This window comes from Carcharodon carcharias, chromosome 6 (genome assembly GCF_017639515.1).
Source record: "Carcharodon carcharias isolate sCarCar2 chromosome 6, sCarCar2.pri, whole genome shotgun sequence".
NCBI lineage: Eukaryota > Metazoa > Chordata > Chondrichthyes > Lamniformes > Lamnidae > Carcharodon > Carcharodon carcharias.
The window spans coordinates 154,581,310-154,600,656 of record NC_054472.1 but is presented as its reverse complement, the minus strand read 5'-3'; the positions used below and the strand labels follow the sequence as shown (position 1 = coordinate 154,600,656).

Sequence of the window (19,347 nt, the reverse complement as noted above, 5' to 3'; positions counted from 1 at the left end):
CCTCTGGACCCCTTCCCCTCTTGGAACTCCTACCCCTCTTGGAACCCCTTCCCCCACTTTGAACTCCTTCCCCCACCCCCAGACTCCCACTCCCCACTTTACTCCTTACCCTTTCCTGACTCCTTCGTCCACCCTTACTTCTTCCTTCACCCTTAATCCTTTCCCTCTCTGGACTCTCTCAACCCCCTGGACTCCTTCCCTCTCTGGACTCCTTATCCCCTCTGAACTCTTTTCTTACACCTTCCTCCCCCCTTACACCTACCTCTTCAGTTACCATCTTCTCCCCTTTATCCCCTCCTTCCCACCCATAGTCCCTCCCACCTTCCCTAACTCAACCCCCGGACACCTTCATTCCCCTCTCCCAACATCAGCCCCATGACATCTTTTCTCCCCCCACCAACCTCACCCCCTCACCAATACCTTTGTTGCCCCTCCACCCCCTCCCCCCCCCCACCCCCCCCCAACCTCACCCACCCTGAAACACCTCCTCTCCCAATGGAACCTAGACCTTCCTCTCCTGCCCCCCGGTACATCTTCTGCCCCCAAATACTTTTGGATCTTCCTCTCCACCCTCTCGCCCATCATCCATTGTGAGCAGACCCTCAACGGTGACTTTCTACCTTCCATGAGTTGCTTTACGGTGCAGCCATGTCCATGAGAATCCACCCTGTATGCGATGGGCATTCCTTCAGTGTCTCCTGCTGTTGGGCTCCAGCACCTTCTGCTCCTCGGATGTCTGCGATGTGAGGAAGGCCCTGAGGGTAAGTCCCGCCTTCTACATGTCACAAGTATCAAGAGGTGCTCTGGGCCACCGTGTTTTCCTGCCAACATGCTCAGATGATCCAGCAAGAGGGGGATGATTCTGGTGAGCTGGGCTTATAAGGATATTACAATGACGTTCCCAATGTCCGATGGTGGAAAACGCATCATGAAACTGATTTTTGGCCTTCTTGCCATATTGTCCACCCATGCTGCCAAACACACCTGATGCCAGCAGGCATGGATAATTCTGGCCATAGAATAGTTCAGAACATAAGGAGGCCATTCAACCCATTAAGCCTGTGCCAGCTCTTTCAAAGAGCAATTCAGTTAGTCTCACTTTCTTAGTTCTTCCCCATATCTGTGTAATGTTTTCTCCTTCAAGTATTTATTCAATTCCTTTTTGAGAGCTACTATGCAATCTACTTCCACCACCCTTATCAGACATTGCATTCCAAATCTTAATCAATCGTTGTGTGCAGAAGTTTTTCCTCATGTTGTCTCTGGTTCTTTTGCCAGTCAGCTTAAATCTGTACCCTCTGATGATCGACCCATCAGCCACTAGAAGCAGTTTCTTTCTATTTTCTCTGTATATACTCTTCATGATTTTAAAAATCTCTATCAAATCAATATTAGCCTTCTCTAAGTGTCAAAGAATTAGCAGGAGAAACCAGGATGTGATTTGGTGGTAACAGTCACTCTGCTTCCATAGCTGGGCCCAGATTTCTACCCTTGAGTCTTTATTGTCTTGAAAAGAGAAGACTGAGAAGGAGCTATGATGCAAGTATTTTAAGCTATGAAAGGCTTAGATCCAAGTAAGCTTTTTTGTGGTTTACTAAAAAGACGGTCAAGGCTGGATCTTACAGGGCACAATGGTACCAGCATCAACTTCACAGGTAAGAAGTCAGAGGGGCCCACCCATCATCCCGACAGTTGCCCTACAGCAATTTAATGCTGGGATTAACGTTAATTGTATAACAGCAAGACTCCTGTCCTGCCTTAGAGAGCTGCAGCCAATCAGATGACCAGCAGCTCCATAGTCTCAGCAGCGCCATTAGGAGCAGTGGCCACTGCTGGGATCACATGCAATTCCCAAAGCTGAGGAGCCCAGGCAAGTCTAGCGTCAGAGGTCTCAGTGGTGGGAATGAAGGTGGTGAGGGAAGGTCACTGCTGGGGGCGGTGGGTGGGTGGCAGAGCCAATAGGTTAGGCGGAAGGGTTAAACGAGGGAATGACGCTGGAGAGGGAGGTGCCTCTGATAGCCCCGGGGAAGAACTCATTAAAAAAAATTGGGTTGGAAGGAGGGCCCCCACTTACCCAACTCAAACCCAGGCCTACCCCCTCTGGAGGTAAAATACCCCTGATGGCAGGATAAGGCCATTAATAGGCTATTTAAAGGCCTCAATAGGGTAATGAATCCCCTGCCTCCCGTAAAATTTCAGGCAGTTCGGGGCAGGCAGGTAGGTAGGTGGTGGGAAGGCCACCCACTGAATTTTCCATGCCCTCCTGCCTTCAAGCTCACTGACAGGGGAGCATAAAATCCAGCCCTTTGTGGAGAAGATTACCAGAATGGGAGGAGGGGCAAGAAAATTTAATGGTTTTCAGGAAGGAAACAGGCAGGTTCTTGTCAAAAAATGGGATTCAGAATTATTTAAATTAGACCAAGGGAATACTGTGAATAGAGAGGTTGGACGGCTGAAACTGTTAGCCTGTAATAGGAAAACAGATGAGTAATGCCAGGCTGGGGTAAAGATCAGAAGGTAAGCTACCGAAAGCAGAGAGGAATAAAAAGTGGCATAGCAGCATGACAAGAAGAGAAATGAGTAAAGAAGAGCCCAATAGGGGCCAAGGTATTGTAAAAAAGGTAAAATAGATGTAATGGGCTCTTGCTGGATTCAATATTGTCAAACCGTTATCCAGGCTCAGAGTAGTTGTGGAGTGAAGAACACTGGGTGTGAAACCCAAGGGCTGAGTTCAGTGTAGCCCAGGGAGGCAGGGGAGGGTGAAAGGTAAATTTACAGGATCAGTGCAGGTGTCTGAGCCAGTCCAAGGCATGGCTGTAAGGAGATGAGGAGCTACACATTTTATGGTAGTAGGAGCTTGAGGAAACAGTCTAACTCAGCCGAGTGAAAGATAACAGAAGAGTTTAAATGTTGAAGTTGTGATATGCCTTTCGGGGATAGCAGCATGACATCACTAGAAGGGAAGTATGTCATGTGATCCAGTCTTAGTTTCACTTTTGCTCTTGAGCAGAGCACAAACACACAGTTCTGCTGCTGATGTCTTCAAACTTTCTACCTATGTATAAATGTTCTCATGTGCTGATTCTAAATAAATGACCCCACAATATGTTTGCACAATCCATTACGAGGGATTGGTTCCTTTATATCATTATAACAATACAACAGAAGTCAGCAGTCAATGGAAGCAATTGAAAAGTGCAAAGAAAAGTTCATTGGGCATAACTTGGAGCAGCATGGAAACAATAAGGGGAAGATCAGAAATATTTCAGTGTAGAGTGCAAGTTTCTCAGAAGAGCAGTAGAAAACTGAGGACACAAGTGCAGGCCAGAGTAGAAACATTTCAGCAGAGAATACTGTCTCCAGAGGAAGCAATAAAAGGAGGAGAAAGTAGATTTCTGTCCAGCACCCAACACAACAGTAAAGTAAAGCTAGGAAGTCACCAGTACACTGGAGCACATTCCTGATGCTCAGCAGGTAGCTGCAGTAGGTGGGCAGTAGACACTATAACTGGAATGGGTTATTCTAAAACTTGAAGAAATTAAGTTGCACAGCAGAGTCATAGTAGGGAGGATTTCAGTGTAGTTGAACAAAATAACAATATCAAGGAGTCTGAGAATCAGACATGAACAAAGTGATAGCCATTGAAAAGAAAACTGCAAAAACACAGAAAAATCAAGCTTGAAGAATGAGCGATATGCTCTTTACAAATCGCTTTAAGCTTGTATCTTGGGCTAAGACGCACCAATACTGGGGGAAAAGAACTATGTGGAGTGGAAAAATGTTGGGATTAGCTGGCCATGGGTGAACTTGGAAAAGGCAGCTCAGAACCCATCATATACAGTCAGGAATAATGGAGTGATTACAAGCCTGTAATCTAACTCAAAACTTTCAGAGTTTGTATGTCTATAGGAGACTGGATACCTCTTGGTAAGTTACGTAGAAACTCACCCCAGAGGAGGGCATTAAATTCCACCCACCAAAGTCTGTCAGTGGATGTTTCAGGACTGGGATTCTTGCTCTGGAATGGAAGTGAATACAGGTCAACATCATCAAATAACTTCAGTGTTTCCAGCTTTTTTGGTTTTTATTTTCAAATTGCCAACACCTTCAGTATTTTGTTTTTTGTTTAGATAGTGATAAAGGTAATTTAGTATTATATAATCCATTCAGGGGATTCACAGAACATCATAGACCATGATACCAATGCTAGTTGGAGAAATACACCAATTCCAGGGTGAATATTAATGAGTCTGTGTCTATTTTTTGACTGTCAATTCCTGAATATGCATTTATATTCCTTGTTAATTTGATAAATGCCTTGCGCTCTACATCCACTAGCACTGAAAGGTGACTCACATATGGGCAGTGAATTCTTGAGCTTGGTTTTTGCTTTATGATTGCACAAATTTTAGGATCATCTGAGAAAATAAAAACCTTACAGCTCATGCAATAAAAATGTGTCCTCATTTACAGATGGACCATTTCCATTGAATTCCAGTAACACTCACCTTTCTTCCTGTAGACACTGAGATTCCCCTCACCACTGCCGCTGATTCTGAGCTGGCAACTAATCCCTTCATACTTGGCTGTAGCTGAATTCCCCAGGAATCCTTGACTCTACAAGCAGAATAATATAAAGATAGAATAATAAACAGCTAGCAAACTAAATTAATAACAATATATGAGAAAGTCATCAATAAGTAATATGAATGATAATAAATGGCTGTCAGTGAATTACTGTTTATAGATGGCTGTAAATATGTTACATTGAGGATAATAAACAGTTGACAATGAGTTACATGTGCTGCCAAAATACCTTCATATTAAACTTCTCATGTTCAAATTTCTCCTTTGCATCACCCCTCCCTACCTGTGTAATTTCCCAACAGGCCCTACAATCTTAGAAACATAGAAGCAGTAGCAAGTCAGTCGGCCCTTCGAGTCTGCTCCGCCATTCAATATGATCACGGCTGATCGTCTATCTCAATGCCACACTCCCACTCTCCCCCTGAACCCCTTGATGCCTTTAGAGTCTAGAAATCTATCCATTTCTTTTTAAAATATATTCAGTGACTTGACCTCCACAGCCTTCCATGATAAAGAATTCCTCAAGCTCACCACCCTCTGAGTGTAGGAGTTTTTTTCCTCATCTCAGTCCTAAATGCTCTACCCCGTATCCTGAGACTGTGACCCCTTGTTCTAGACTTCCCCCAGCCAGAGGAAACGTTATCCCTGCATCCAGTCTGTCCAGCCCTGTCAGAAATTTATATGTTTCAATGAGATCTCCTCTCATTCTTCTAAACTCCAGTGAATACAGCCGAGTCAGCCCAATCTCTCCTCATACGGCAATCCTGCCATTAGTCTGGTGAACCTCCGCTGAATTCTCTCTATTGTAAGTATATCCTTTCTTAGGTAAGGAAACCAAAACTGCATACAATACTCCAGGTGTAATCTTACCAAGGTCCTATATAGCTGCAGTAAGACATCCTTGCTCTTGTACTCAAGTCCTCTCGCAATGAAGGCCGACATGCCATTTGCCTTCTTAGCTGCTTGCTGCACCTGCATGCTTGCTCTCAGCGATTGGTGTACAAGAACACCCAGGTCCCTTTGTACATCAATATTTCCCAATGTATCACCATTTAAATAATTCTCTGTTATTCTGTTTTTCCTACTAAAGTGGATAACTTCACACTTATCCATATTATATTGCATCTACCATGTATTTGCCCAGTCACTCAACTTGTCTAGATCGCCTTGAAGCATCCTAACATCCTCCTTGTCACTTATATTCCCACCTAGTTTTGTGTCAGCAGCAAACTTGGAAATATTACATTTGGTTCTCGTTGATATATATTGTGAATAGCTGGGGCCAAGCACTGATCCCTGCGGTACCCCACTAGTCACCATATGCCATTCCAGAAAAGACCCATTTATTCCTACTCTCTGTTTCCTGTCTGCTAACCAATTCTCAATCTATGCCAATATATTATCCCCAATCACATGTGCTTGAATTTTGCACACTAATGTCTTATGTGGAACTTTATCAAAAGCTTTCTGAAAATCCAAATACACCACATCCACTGGTTTTCCCTTATCTATTCTGTTAGTTACGTCCTCAAAAAACTCCAGTAGTTTGTCAAACATGATTTCGCTTTCATAAATCCATGTTGACTTTGTCTAATCCCATTGATAGTTTCTAAGTGTTCTGTTATCATATCCTTTATAATAGACTGTAGCATTTTCTCTACCTCTGATGTTAGGCTAACCAATCTGTGATTCCCTGTTTTTATAAATAAAGATAATTTTGTCATCACCGAAAAAATCTGAAATCAGAGGCCTGAGTTATGAGGGAAGGCTAAAGAAACATGTTTTTATAACCTCTGAAAGGAGACAACTGAGGGGTTATCTCATAAAGTTATAAAATATACTAAATAGTAAGGTAGATCCAAAACACCACTTTAAACAAATGAAATGGGATTTTTAACATATCAATTCTAGAGCTATAGGCAATGCTGGCAATGCTACATTCAATTCCCATCCCTACTTGCCCTGAGGAGGTGGTGATCGGCCTTCTTGTTGACCAATGGTAATGGTTTGATTTGACACAGCGACTTGTTAAGCCACTTCAGAGGGCAGTTCAGAGTCAACTACTTTGGTTATGGGACTGGGGTAACATTTAGGTCAGACAGGCAAGGCATCTTTCTTTCCAAAAGGACATCAATGAACTCGCTGAGGGCTGATATCAGAAAGTTCTTCAGATAAGTGTGATTAACCCTCGGAATTGACTCCAGATAAGTTAGCGGAACTAAAAGCCTTGGAATCATTTAAGTAGATGGTGTGCTGGCAATACTCCAGGGTTTTTTTGAATGGATGAATGACCTTCCTCATCTGTATCCATACTGTGAAAACCACCATGCTAAAATGTTGCCTCAAAATCACATTTGTATTCCTTCGATTATGAAGTTGAAATTTTCTTCTGGCTAGATAAAGGATCCTCATGGAGGGAAGAGGATAAAACATTATAGGAGTGTCTTTATTCAAAAGAGAATCACTGGGATATATGTCAAAGACTTCATCTGAGCAACCAAGACAAAGATCTCACTATTGGAGGAGACTGAGTTAGAGATTGAGTTAGAAGCCTGGACTTTCCCATTAAAGTGGAGAGAAAAATCAGGCAGTGCATTGTTACAGACAGGAGGGGGTTTTATTTAAACAGTCCTGAACAGTCTCCTCTCACCACCTGTCTGTAAACATCCCATTTCTAGTTTTAATTTCCCCCTTTATAAAAGGTGATGTATTTCCCAACCCCTCAGTTTTGGTGTGATCCAATTTCTATTAATAACCCTACAACAAACTCTATATAGGGTAAACCCAGAGGGTTAGTTTATACACACACACTCAAAATGCAGGGGGCTGGTATCACATTCATACAATAGATAGAGAAAGAAAGATTTATAGGGCAAAGACCACAGAATAAAGGGTTATTGGTTCACATGAGTCCAGAGCCCAGAATCAAAAGTCCAATGGTGAATTACTTCACAGAGGTCAGCAAACTGAACTGATGTTGGATAATTCACTTTTCACATTAGTCTTATAGGGGATGATATAAAAGTTCAGAAGTTCCAGTAGAAATGAGGTAGATCGGGGGTAGACATTCAAACTGGACAGAGCCCCTTTTCCGAGCTACTGCTTGGTAGATGAAGGATGGCAGACTGATTTGCAGTACAGCAAGATAGTATAACAGGTTCTCCCCACTGGGGATGGTGGGGGGTGGGGGGGATGGAGGCATATCAAATGACTCCCAGCTCTCCACTTTGGCTTTGACAAAGGGTATATATTCCTTTGTCTGGATTCCTGAGGTTGTTAATGTTCCAATCATTTAGAATTTGAAATGAAGGTTGCAGAGTCTTTTCTCCTAGCAGACAACTTGGTTCCAGTTGGCCAAGCTTGGCTTATGAAATGGAGATGGCCTTTGTATAATTCTCTTTGAATTTGGTCTCTGCAGTCCACAGGGGTCATTAGTGTCTCTTCAGAGATAATGAGATAATGAGACACAAGTCTTTATGATACTGCCCTGATAGCTCTTTTGTTTAAGGCCACAGCCAGACATGGCTTCAGTCATTTCAAAAGGTCATTATCCAGCTTTAACTGAGCCATTTTACACCACTGCTGGAGATTCAGCACTGAGATTCCAGCCAAATAAGGTGCAGAAATTAAGAGAGAATTTTAAAGATGCATTCTAAATTTTAAAAATAGCATAGATTTCCAATGAACAGAGTGAGGGGAAGAAATTTATTCACATCCCATTTCTAGTTGCACTACACAGACTTATGTAGAATCCCTGGGGCAGGCAGTGCTGTGGGCTCGTATCAGCACAGCACACGTGGCTTTCTTAATGATTTTGAAGCGGCACTATACAAACATACTTATCCCCATCAATAATATATGGTGGAGCCATTTGTGAAGGAAATGGAGATTCTCTTAAGTTATTAAGGTGTGGATAATCTTGTATATACTTATTTCTACCTGCACCTTTAAGACTCACCTCCCACCTCCTACTTTAATTCTCTCCCAAACCATTGAACCGTAGAACTACTTATTCTTTACTCTCCCCTTTTTCCTATAATCTACAAATTTTTAGAACCAGGCATAACGCTCCTAACCAATACTTGGTTTATCATCTGCTCATGCCCACTTCTTCGAAATCTGGCTTTCCTCGGCACTATTGGCATTGAGAGGGTGGGGGAGTGGGAGTAATTGAGTTGCTCTCGCTAAAAGCAGCCAAGTAGATGTTGAGTTGAATAGCCTTCTTCTATGTTGTGACCATTCTATAATTCCATGATCCTTTGACCAACTTTCTCATTTTAAAAAGAAGGGCTTAAGAGGAAGGTGAACATGAATTGTACGGCTTCTGAGAATGTACCTGCACAGTGGGATTTGCTGTGTGTGCCTCTTCACAATTCTGCAATCTAATAATTGTGCATTATGATAAACACATTAGTGTATAAGATCAACAAGCATCTCCCTTACCTGTCCAAAGGTTTTGCAGAGCAAATTGGATTCTGAGCTATTATAAAGTTCACAGTGGAACAGCTCTCCTTTGCTGAATAATGTTAGGAAGTTACACATCTCATTTCTAGAGCATTCTGCAAAGGGAAAGATTTAAGTTTTCTTTATATATGACTTCATGATTTATATTAACCCCAAATAGAAATATTTTAATGAGAAAGACATAAGAGAAACAAAGAGGCTGTGCATTTTTAGCGAACAACTCTAACACCCTTTGTACATTGAGTACATTCCAACATGTTTGAAAAAAGTCCTATCACATCTACAACTTAGGGTCAAACCAAGCTGATGGATAAAAATCCCCCATCCCTGCTGCCTGTAATGGTCTAACGTGAGCAGAGTTTGCTAATTGACAAAGAACCAAAAATGAAGAGAAACAGCAAGTCGTTATGGGCTGGAATGCAGTGCCTGAAAGGGTGCTGGAAGCAAGATTCAATAGCAACTTTTAAAAGGGAATTCGATATATATTTGACCTGATAAAGGACTTTGAAATTGTGAAGGAGTTTGATAGGGTACATGTAGAGAAGTTGTTTCTACTTGTGAAGAGCCCAAAACTAAGAGTCATAAATATAAAATAGTCACGCAGAAATCCAATAAGAAATTCAAGAACAAATTCTTTACCCAGAGAGTGATAGAGTGAAGGGCTTGTTATCGCATGGAATAGTTGAGGCAAACAACATAGATGCATTTAAAGGGAAGTGTAGAGAAGCACACAAGAGGGAGAGGAATAGAAGGACATGCAGGTAGGGTTCAGGGAAGTGGTAAAGTGGGAAGAAGTTCGTGTGGAGCATTAAAACTGACATAGGGCAGTCGGGCCAAATGGCCTGTTGCTGAGCTGTAAATTCTAGCAGCATACTTGAAAAGAAAAAAAAATGCAGATCTATGGGGAAAGAAGAGGGGAATGGGACTAATTGAATAGTCCTTTTAAAGAACAGGCACAGACACCGTGGGCAGAATTGCCCCCTTCTGTACTTTACAATTATATGAGTTTTTGGCTTGAATGGGTCTTAGGAGATATAAGTCCATTCAGGATGGGGCTATTTTAGAAAATGGAATTGTCACATTGGTGGAGTAGGAGATGGTTTTCTGATATTAGGGCTTAAAAAAAAGTTAGATTTCCATTCATATTATTTCTTAGTAGAAAAGATGTACATATCAGGAACTACAGATTGCAGTCTGCAGGACATCTGGCAGTATCTTCTTGAGGTATCGAGGGTCTCGCCTGTTAGCTGCAGAGCCAGCGAGAGATCCGCGCTGCCTAAGTTCAGGAAGGCCCACCAAACCACAAGCCAATCAGGCAATGGCAAGGCCAGCGGTGGGCCTTCCCCTGGAATCAAGACCCTGGGACCTGCCGAGGGCTGCAGGCCAATCAGCTCTTGTCCCTAACAGGGCAGGACGTGGCTGAGACCAGCCAGAGCCCCAGGATTGCAGAGCAACCCAGGCCACAGGTAAGTAATGTGTGGGGGTGGGAAGTATTCATGGAGTGGGGGTCACTGAAAGAGAGATGTAGTGGGCGGGTGGGGGGGAGTCGGCAGTGGTATGGCTCTCAGCAGGCGCACCCCTCTTCTCGATGTCCAGTCCCTCAATCAGGCACAGAGTGCCTTTGGTCCTGGGGCCACCCCTTCCACTGGAGATGACAAGCTGGCCGCATAGTTTTACCTGTTGTATATGCCGCATGTCAACAGATGCCATTAATACCAGCGGCAGCAGGATGAGGCCCTTAAGTGATCACTAATTGGACACTTAAGGGCCTCATAAGGTGGCAGCGCAGGAAGGTCAACCATGGGCCTATCCACCCAGAACTTCATTCAGGTGTGGGCGGAAAGACAACAGGGTTCAGGTACACCACCGCCCCACCCAAGTACATGACCTTCCCACCTCCAAGCTCACCACCAGCGATAGCACAGGATTCTGCCCAAGATCTCTGAAGGGAAGAGAAGCAATATAAAAGTTCATTTACCCCACCTATCTGGGTTTCCCATCAATCTTCCATTGCAACCAGCGGAACACCAGCCGCATTCATGGTCGCTGTATTATCCGGACAATTGCAACTTAATGCAAAGAAGCTGGAGGTGAAGACTAGTATTTTTGGGAAGGAGGATAGTGGTTACTGAAACTTATCAAAAAAATGGGGAAGGTGACTTTCTTGCTAAACACTTACGATGTGTTATCTACACCTTCAGTGTGACTGTGTGATATATGTAAACCATTTAATTGCAGAGGTATACTTCAATGGTTTCCAGTTAACCAACTGTTTTCTAGGCTATGAAGCTTTGGCTTCTCTTAACTTTCCTCCTCTATGTTGCATGTTCAAATAAAAAACGTTCTGAATCTGAGCATCACTGACAAAGTCATCATTCAATGACAATCTCGACACTGAGATAGGGCCTTTTCCTTGAACCACTGAATTTTTAAAAATTCTTTCATGGTACATGGACATTGCTGGCTAGGCCAGCATTTTTATTGCCCATCTCTAACTGTCCTTGAGAAGGGGCAGTGAGCTGCCTTCTTCAACCACTGTAGTCCTTGTGGTGTAGATACACCCACAGTGCTGTTAGGAAGGGAGTTCCATGATTTTGACCCAGCAACAGTGAAGGAATGACAATATATTTCCAAGTCAGGATGGTGTGTGGCTTGGAGGAGAACATGCAGATGCTGGTGTTCCCATGTATCTGCTGCCTTTGCCCTTCTAGATGTAGAGGTTGCAGGTTTGGAAGATGCTGTCGAAGGAGTTATGGTGAGTTTCTGCATTGCCTTTTGTAGATGGTACACACAGCTGCTACTGTGCATCAGTGGTAGAGGGAGCGGATGTTGGAGGTGGTGGATGGGGTGCCAATCAAGTGGGCTTCTTTGTCCTGGATGGTGTCGAGCTCCTTGAGTGTTGATGGAGCTGCACTCACCCAGGCAAGTGGGGAGTATTCCATCACACTCCTGACTTGTGCCTTGTAGATGGTGGACAGGCTATAGGGAGTCAAGAGGTGAGTTACTCTCTGCAGGTTCTCAATCTCTGACCTGCTCTTGTAGCCAATGTTTATATAGCCAGTCCAGTTCAGTTTCAGGTCAATGGTAACCTCCAGAATGTTGATAGAAGGGGATTCAGCGATGCTAAGCCATTGAATGTCAAGGGTAATTAGTTAGATTATCTCTTGTTGAAGCTGGTCATTGCCTGGCACTTGTGTGGGTGAATGTTACTTGCCACTTTCAGCCTAATACTCAATGTTGTTCAGATCTTGCTGCATATGGGCTTCAGTATCTGAGGAGTTGCGAATGGTGCTGAACATTGTGCAATCATCAGCAAACATCCCCAATTCTACCTTATGGTTGAGGGAAGGTGGTTGATGAAGGGCTGAGGACAATTCTTTGTGTTTATTCAATGCAATTGAGTGGACCACTTCAGAGAGCAGTTATAAGTCAGCTATGTTGGTGTGGAACTAGAGTCGCACATTGGGCAGAGAGTTCTGCTCTCATTGGTGATGAGCTTGGAGGTGGGAAGGGCATGTAATTAGATGGGATGGTGGCATACCTAAACCCTGTCACATTCCTGCCTCCACCAGAATTAAGTTCTAGAGAAAGGCCTATGGTCGACTTAGCCGCCCTGCTGACAGTTGAGACACTTAAGTGGTCAGTTGATAGCCACTTAAGGGCCTCGTCCCACTGCCGCTGCTTCTAACCAAGTGACAGGTGGGCCTGTCGCCGTGCTGCATGCGTGGTAGCTAAAACCGTGTGGCCAGCTTGTCACCTCCAGTGATGGTGGGGGAGGTGGTGGTGTGGGTGGGGAGTGGGTGTCCCTCAATCAAAGCCACTCATTGCCTGATCAAGGGACTGGGACAAGGGGGAGTCGCCTGCTGAGACCCACTTCACCCCACCCTTGCTGCTGACCCCCCTGCACCCCTCTCCCTGTGACTCCCACCCCACAAACCCTCCCATAATATTGAACTGTAGCTTGGATCACCTGAAGCTCCGGTACTTGTCCTTGCGGTAGCAGTCACAGCCTCCCTAGTGGCGTTGCTGAGCTTAAGTGCTGCCCACCTCTGATTGGCCGGAAGCTCTTGATAGGCAAGACTTCCACCCCAGGGTCTTGATTCCAGGTGAATGCCCACCACTGGCCTCACCATTGCCTGATTGGCTTGTGGTTCGGTGGACCTTCCCGAAAAGAGGCAGTGCGGGTATCTCACCAGTTCTCCAGCGGCATAGCAGACCCCCAACACCTCAACAAGATTCCTCCCATAGAACAACTTCTCAAACTGCCATTTTGTTTTGGGAGGATTTGAACTCAAGTTCTGTGGAATATTAGTTCCAGCTTCTGAATTACTGATCCACCCTTTAACATCATTGAGAAGATATAAGAAAAGCACTTATAACTTTTGTCGTTATTCACAGAATCACAGAATTGTAACAGTGCAGAAGGAGGCCATTCAGCCCATCGTGTCTGCACCGGATTTCTGAGCATTTTAATTTAGTGCCAATCTCCTGCCTTTTCCCATAACCCTGAACATTGTTTCTATTTAAATAATCATCCAATGCCCTCTTGAATACTTCAATCAAACCTGCCTCCATCACACTTCCAGTTATTGATTTTAACAGAATTAAAAATAGGAAGCAAAAGAATTAATGAATCTTTGTTAAAATGATCCTTATCATTACAACCACAATATATTGGCAGGGCCACATTTATTACCCATTCTAGTTGCCCTGAAAAGATGGTGGTGGGTCTCCTCTAACCCTTGCCGTGCTTGTGGTGGTGCACCCTTTAATAGTGGGCAGAATTTTGCCATCGGCGAGCAGGGGAGCGGGGCCCACTCGCCGACACGTAAAATGACGCGGGATGATGTTGGGCAGAATCCCCGACTTCATCCCGCCCCATTTAAGTTTTCAGGAAGGCGGGGGCACAGCCAAATCAGCTGCGGGCCCACCAACCTGTCAATGGCCAATTGACAGGATCATTTAAACAATTAAAGGACCTGCCTGTCCAACCTTAAGGTTGGCGGGTGGGCCAGGAGCCCCAGCGGGCAATAGAAAAAACATGAAACCTCATCCACCGACGAGATGAGGTTTCATGTAGGGATTTTAAAATGTTAATAAGCTTATAATGTAAATTATGAACATGTCCCATCTCATGTGACATTGTCACATGTGGGGGACATGTAAGGGAATTTTTTCTTTTCTAATTTTCATATTTTTAGAAGTATAAGCGATCTCCCTGATGCTGCACTTAGCCTCAGGGAGATGTGCGCACTTTTGTGCGCGTGCATGAAAGAACGCACTCTCACTTTTGGGGAATCCCCTCCCCGCCCGCACAGGAAGCGCATAATTGGCCCGCCCACTTAAAATGGTGGCAGGGCCCGCTTCTCCGGCGGGGCTTGGCTCCCCGCCCACCGGAGATTGGATTGGGTCCGCCCACCCGGCAGGCATAAAATTCTGCCCGGTGATATTGTTTGTAGAACATTTTTATCATGTCACCCATCAAATATTCCTAATCCTCACAAAGAATCAGCATGCTGGTGAAAGTCCAAGTCACTCAGCTGTATGTGGGGCAGCTGGAAGATTGGGAAAGCAATCGTGATAGTGCATTGTTAAGTTAAGGGAACAGGCAGGCATTTCTGTGGCCGCAGACATGAATTCAGGATTATATGGTGCCTCCCTGTGCCAGGGATATCACTGAGCAGCTGGCTGTCTTTCTGTTCTTTGACTGTTTTATGATTCCAATCCCAACATTCTTGTGAAATGAAATAATGAACCAATCAGAGTAATGTGACCTTAACTAACCTGTGAGACAATCCAGAAGCTGCCTCTGACGATTAGCGTGTGCTCTGAATACTTTGATGATTTCTGTGTCTTCAGAATTCAGAATCAGCTGGGCTCGATTGATGCTGTCAAACTGTCGGAATACTTCAGGTAGGAAAATAAAGGACTGTGTTTTAAGAACTATAAGAAGATGTAGAATGAGCAAAAGTCATTCACCCCAGTAATTGGCTCTTGCCATGCTCTGCCTGGTGATCTAGGTTGTGTATATTGAAAGGAATCATCAGGGAGGACACAAAATGTGCCAATTAATGGAGAGTTTCCTTACATTGACTTTACACAATAGTTCAGAAAGAGAAATGAAGATGAGTAGAATACAATTAACAAGGGAAACATTATAAAGTACATTTTAAGAGCTCACACAATGTAGTTCTTTTCCCTCTCCTGCGCCTGTGATCAGTCTCTCTGTATTTTAGCACAAACAAGTGATCCCTCACTCTTCCTACCGCAATCTATTTCTATCATGCCACCTATCAAATAATGTCAATCGTCAAATGTTACTACACAACATTCCAGAATAATGATCTATCTCAACTCTTCGCTAATCAACCCCTGCATTGCTGTCCTTCACAAACAATATCCACTCTGAACCAATCTATCACTCGAGTTATTTAATCATTTATACACCTCTAATTCTATTCCCAAGAACTCAAGTTCATTTCTCTCCCTGTTAATGTGCTTCACAGGCTGAGAACACCTGATGACCTAGGACCTCACATTGTGCACATAAAGCAAAGTCTAATGATTCCACTTGTGTTGGGGAAGTGCATCTTTAAATACATCAGGATTTAATTCTATTGTATCATGAAATGCAAACTTCCAGATGCACTATTACTCTGGAGGCTGCCAAAAAATTAATCAATAGCAGCTCTTTCATATTTTGTTATAAAAAAAGAGTAGACATGGACCGCGTAAATTATTTCTTAGCTAATCAGTCTATCTAGGGATAGGTCCAGGACCTGTTTTGTTTCCAGCTCTTTAAAAAATGTTGCTTCAGTCTCCAAAATGGATAGTAGGAGCTGGGAGGCAGAACTTTGGCAGTGAAGTTTAACCTTAATGAAAAATGTCTCAGCTATCTATTAACTGATTATTCATTTGGCTTATACAGTCTGGGGTTTCGCAGGTTCCAATGTAGACTCTCAAAGAGAATTGTAGTAATTGTAATTTAATCTATTTCTTACTGTTATGGGGATCATGTGACTGTATAGATGAATCAGACCTAAGCATGGGGAATCTTAGGGGCGGAATTTTCTAGCCTTGGCCTTGGAACAAGCATGTAGCCTTATCTGGAATCTGTAAATAAAGTTTACTGTTTCTGACAAGAAACCAACCCTGCATTCCAAGTTTATTAAGAAATTAATATCACAAAAATAGTCAAAAAGCTTGGACGAACAAGTTTCAGGATAATGGCTGACAATGGGGCAAGTGTTAATATTCATTCAAACTCCAGTAAACACACCTATTAATAATGTTTTACTGCAACAACCCAAAAAGGATTCAAATAATTTGAACCACATCTACTCACCAGTACAATCTGACTCAGTGAGAGTTCCTTTGGTTTCACTCCAAGATAATCGCTCTCCATTCGCGGTGACACAGAAAGATATTTGAGCGTTGGCATCTTGCTGAGCTGCTCTATACTGTCCTTGTGGGTCACATTTTGAATCCCAGGGACTGGTTTCACACTCTGTTAAACCTGTTAGGGTCACATGGGTAAATGTATGTAACATCTGGGAATTGGTTAACCAAGTGAACTAGGTTTCTTACCTGGGAATGTTCCTTTTCCCCTATCTGTGGGAAAGTAGCAAGGGGACTCCATTACTCACTCTGTTGCTGCCAAACTCTGGTTTTGATGGTGGATGAGGCTCACATTGGTCACAGGCAGGAGACACATTGGAAACAACAAATTGAGGTATTATGACTGATGGTAGTTTAACCTGCACCTGAGCAAGGCATACACCTTGGCTGTCCTGCTAGGTGAAGTTGTCAGGAACCCAGCGATGCAAAGTAAAAACTTTATTTAGTGGTGCCTGGAGCAGCAGGAGTCACAAGGAAAATCTGTGGACCCTGCTCCCTGGGAATTACATGGGAACATAGAAGCGAGAGTAAGCCATTTGGCCCCTTGAGCCTGCTCTGCCATTCAGTTAGATCTTAGCTGATCATCTACCTCACCACCATTTTACCACACTATCCCCATATCTCTTGATATCTTTAATATCTAGAAATCTATCGCTTTCTGTCTTGAATATAGTCAATGACTGAGCCTCCACAGTCCTCAGGGGTAAAGAATTCCAAAGATTTGCCACCCTCTGAGTGAAGAAATTTGTCCTCATCTCAGTCCTAAATGGCCTCCTTCTTATTCTGAGACTCTGTCCCTGGTTCTAGATCCCCCAGCCAGGGTAAACATCCTTCCTGATCTACCCTGTTGAGCCCTGTAAGAATTTTGTATGCTTAAATGAAATCACCTCTCATTCTTCTAAACTCTAGAGAATACAGGCCCAGTCTCTTCAATTTCTTCTCATAGGACAATCCCGCCATCTCAGGAATTAGTCTGGTAAACATTCATTGCACTCCCTCGTTGGCAGGTATACAACCCGCTCCCCCTCCCTTTTAGCTGCAAGGCTCTCATTATGAGCTCCTCCCAGCCTTGCTTCTTGCGCTTCCATCAATTGCTATTTTCCAGCAGGAATGGCCGTGCAGTTGATGGGGGTGGCGGGGTGGGGGGGGCATTCTAATAAGGCCATTCTTTTAATATCTGCCAGGCTTCTGGCTCACAGTCCCCACAAAGGGTTGATGTTACCTCCAGTGGAATTTAATATCAATCCTTCAGGCAAAATAGGAGACTTTGAGGTGAAATCATTGAAGTTTTAGATATTGTCAATCAGGCAGGGCAGTTTATTGTGACAAAGAGTTTAAATGCCAGGAGATTAAGAATTAATAGGTTAGTGATAAGAATAGAATTGAGTTTATAGGGTAATAGATTGCAGAATAAGGCATCATTGAGAACAACTTAAGTTTGCACTATGAATGGATCCAAGGGACAATTAGATGTGGTCTGAAGAGATAAGGGATTGAGGGACATAAGGAAAAGGTGAGGAAGTGAGGACACAGGAGCAGGAGTTGGCCATTTAGCCTCAAGCTTGTTCCACCATTTAATGAGATCATGGCTGATCTGCAACTTAACTCCATATACCAACATTTGCCCCATATCCCTTAATACCTTTGGCTAACAAAAATTTCAGTCTCGGTTTTAAAAGTATCCACTGATCTAGCAAAAATTGTTATTTGTGGAAGGGAGTTCCAAACTTCTATTACTCTTTGCATAAAGCAGTGTTCCTTAATTTCACTCCTGAAAGTTTGCCTCTAATAGACCATGTCCCCTCATCTTAGACTTCTTAACCAATAGAAATAGTTTCTCCCAACCTGCTCGGTCTGTTCCCCTTAAATTTTGAAAAATTCAAATGATCCCTTAACCTTCCAAATCCCATTGGATACAACATCAGTTTGTTTAACCTCTCCTTGTAGCCTAACCCTTGATGTTCAGGTATCATTCTACTTAGTGAGGTTGGCTATCAAAAATGAATGAGCTTAGATGGTCTTTATTGGTTGCTACACATGTTTAATCTAGACATTATTGTTGGTGATAGACCACATTTGTATCACAAATCCTCTGTCTGCGATTTTAGGGATACTTAAATTGAACAAACAGTCCAGGACCTGCATTAAGATAAGAGCAAAATTCTGCAGATACTGGAAATCTGAAAAAAAAACAGAAAATGCTGGAAAAGCACAGCAGATCTGCCAGCATCTGTGGAGAGAGAAACACTGCCTTTGTCCTTTTGTTCATGACATCTTTGTCAATTGCTCCTTTGCCCCCACCTATCGCTGGCCTTCTATCCAGCTCCACCTGTTCCACCCAACTTAAACAGTATAAATTTCATCACATTTCTACTTCTCTTTAGCTCTGAAGAAAGGTCATATGGACTCAAAACGTCAATTCTGTTTCTCTCTCCATAGATGTTGTCAGCCCTGCTGAGTTTTTCCAGCATTTTATGTTTTTGTTTCAGGACCTGCATTAAATGCCATAATGCTCATTAACAAAATGTCAACAGTAATGTCTAGGTTCATAAGTTCTGTTATATTTGTATTTATTATGATCCTGGACCAGATCCCCAAATGTTTGGTAAGATCTGGTTAGGGACCAGTATCTTTTTATTTAAAGTAGACAAAGTTTGAGATCCAAAACATCTGCTAAGAGAATAAAGCCACAAGATTCCATATTTTCTAAACAAACAAGATAAACTTAACTGTACAAAGTCAGAAGAATTTGTTCTGGAATGCCACTAGAACCATGGCCAGAATTTTTCCCTCGTCGGGCGGGCTCAGCAGGATCTGGGAGTTGGGGGGAGGGGGGGCGGGGGCGAGTCAGGAAGCCGACTGCTGCCCGCAATCAGTTCCGCTCCGTGGTTTCTCATG

General features: G+C 43.4%; 1 protein-coding gene across 1 annotated transcript in view; it reads right to left on the bottom strand.

The window, feature by feature from the left end:
• Window positions 1–19,347, bottom strand: part of tg (thyroglobulin) — a 463,025-nt gene that overhangs the window by 328,834 nt on the left and 114,844 nt on the right. Inside the window, exons 22-25 of the mRNA XM_041189302.1 lie at window positions 16,397–16,567; window positions 14,836–14,958; window positions 9,031–9,146; window positions 4,509–4,617 (exon numbers count right to left, since the gene is read on the bottom strand). Of these exons, the coding sequence (XP_041045236.1) occupies window positions 4,509–4,617; window positions 9,031–9,146; window positions 14,836–14,958; window positions 16,397–16,567 (519 nt within the window). The remainder of the gene's footprint in view (window positions 1–4,508; window positions 4,618–9,030; window positions 9,147–14,835; window positions 14,959–16,396; window positions 16,568–19,347) is intronic.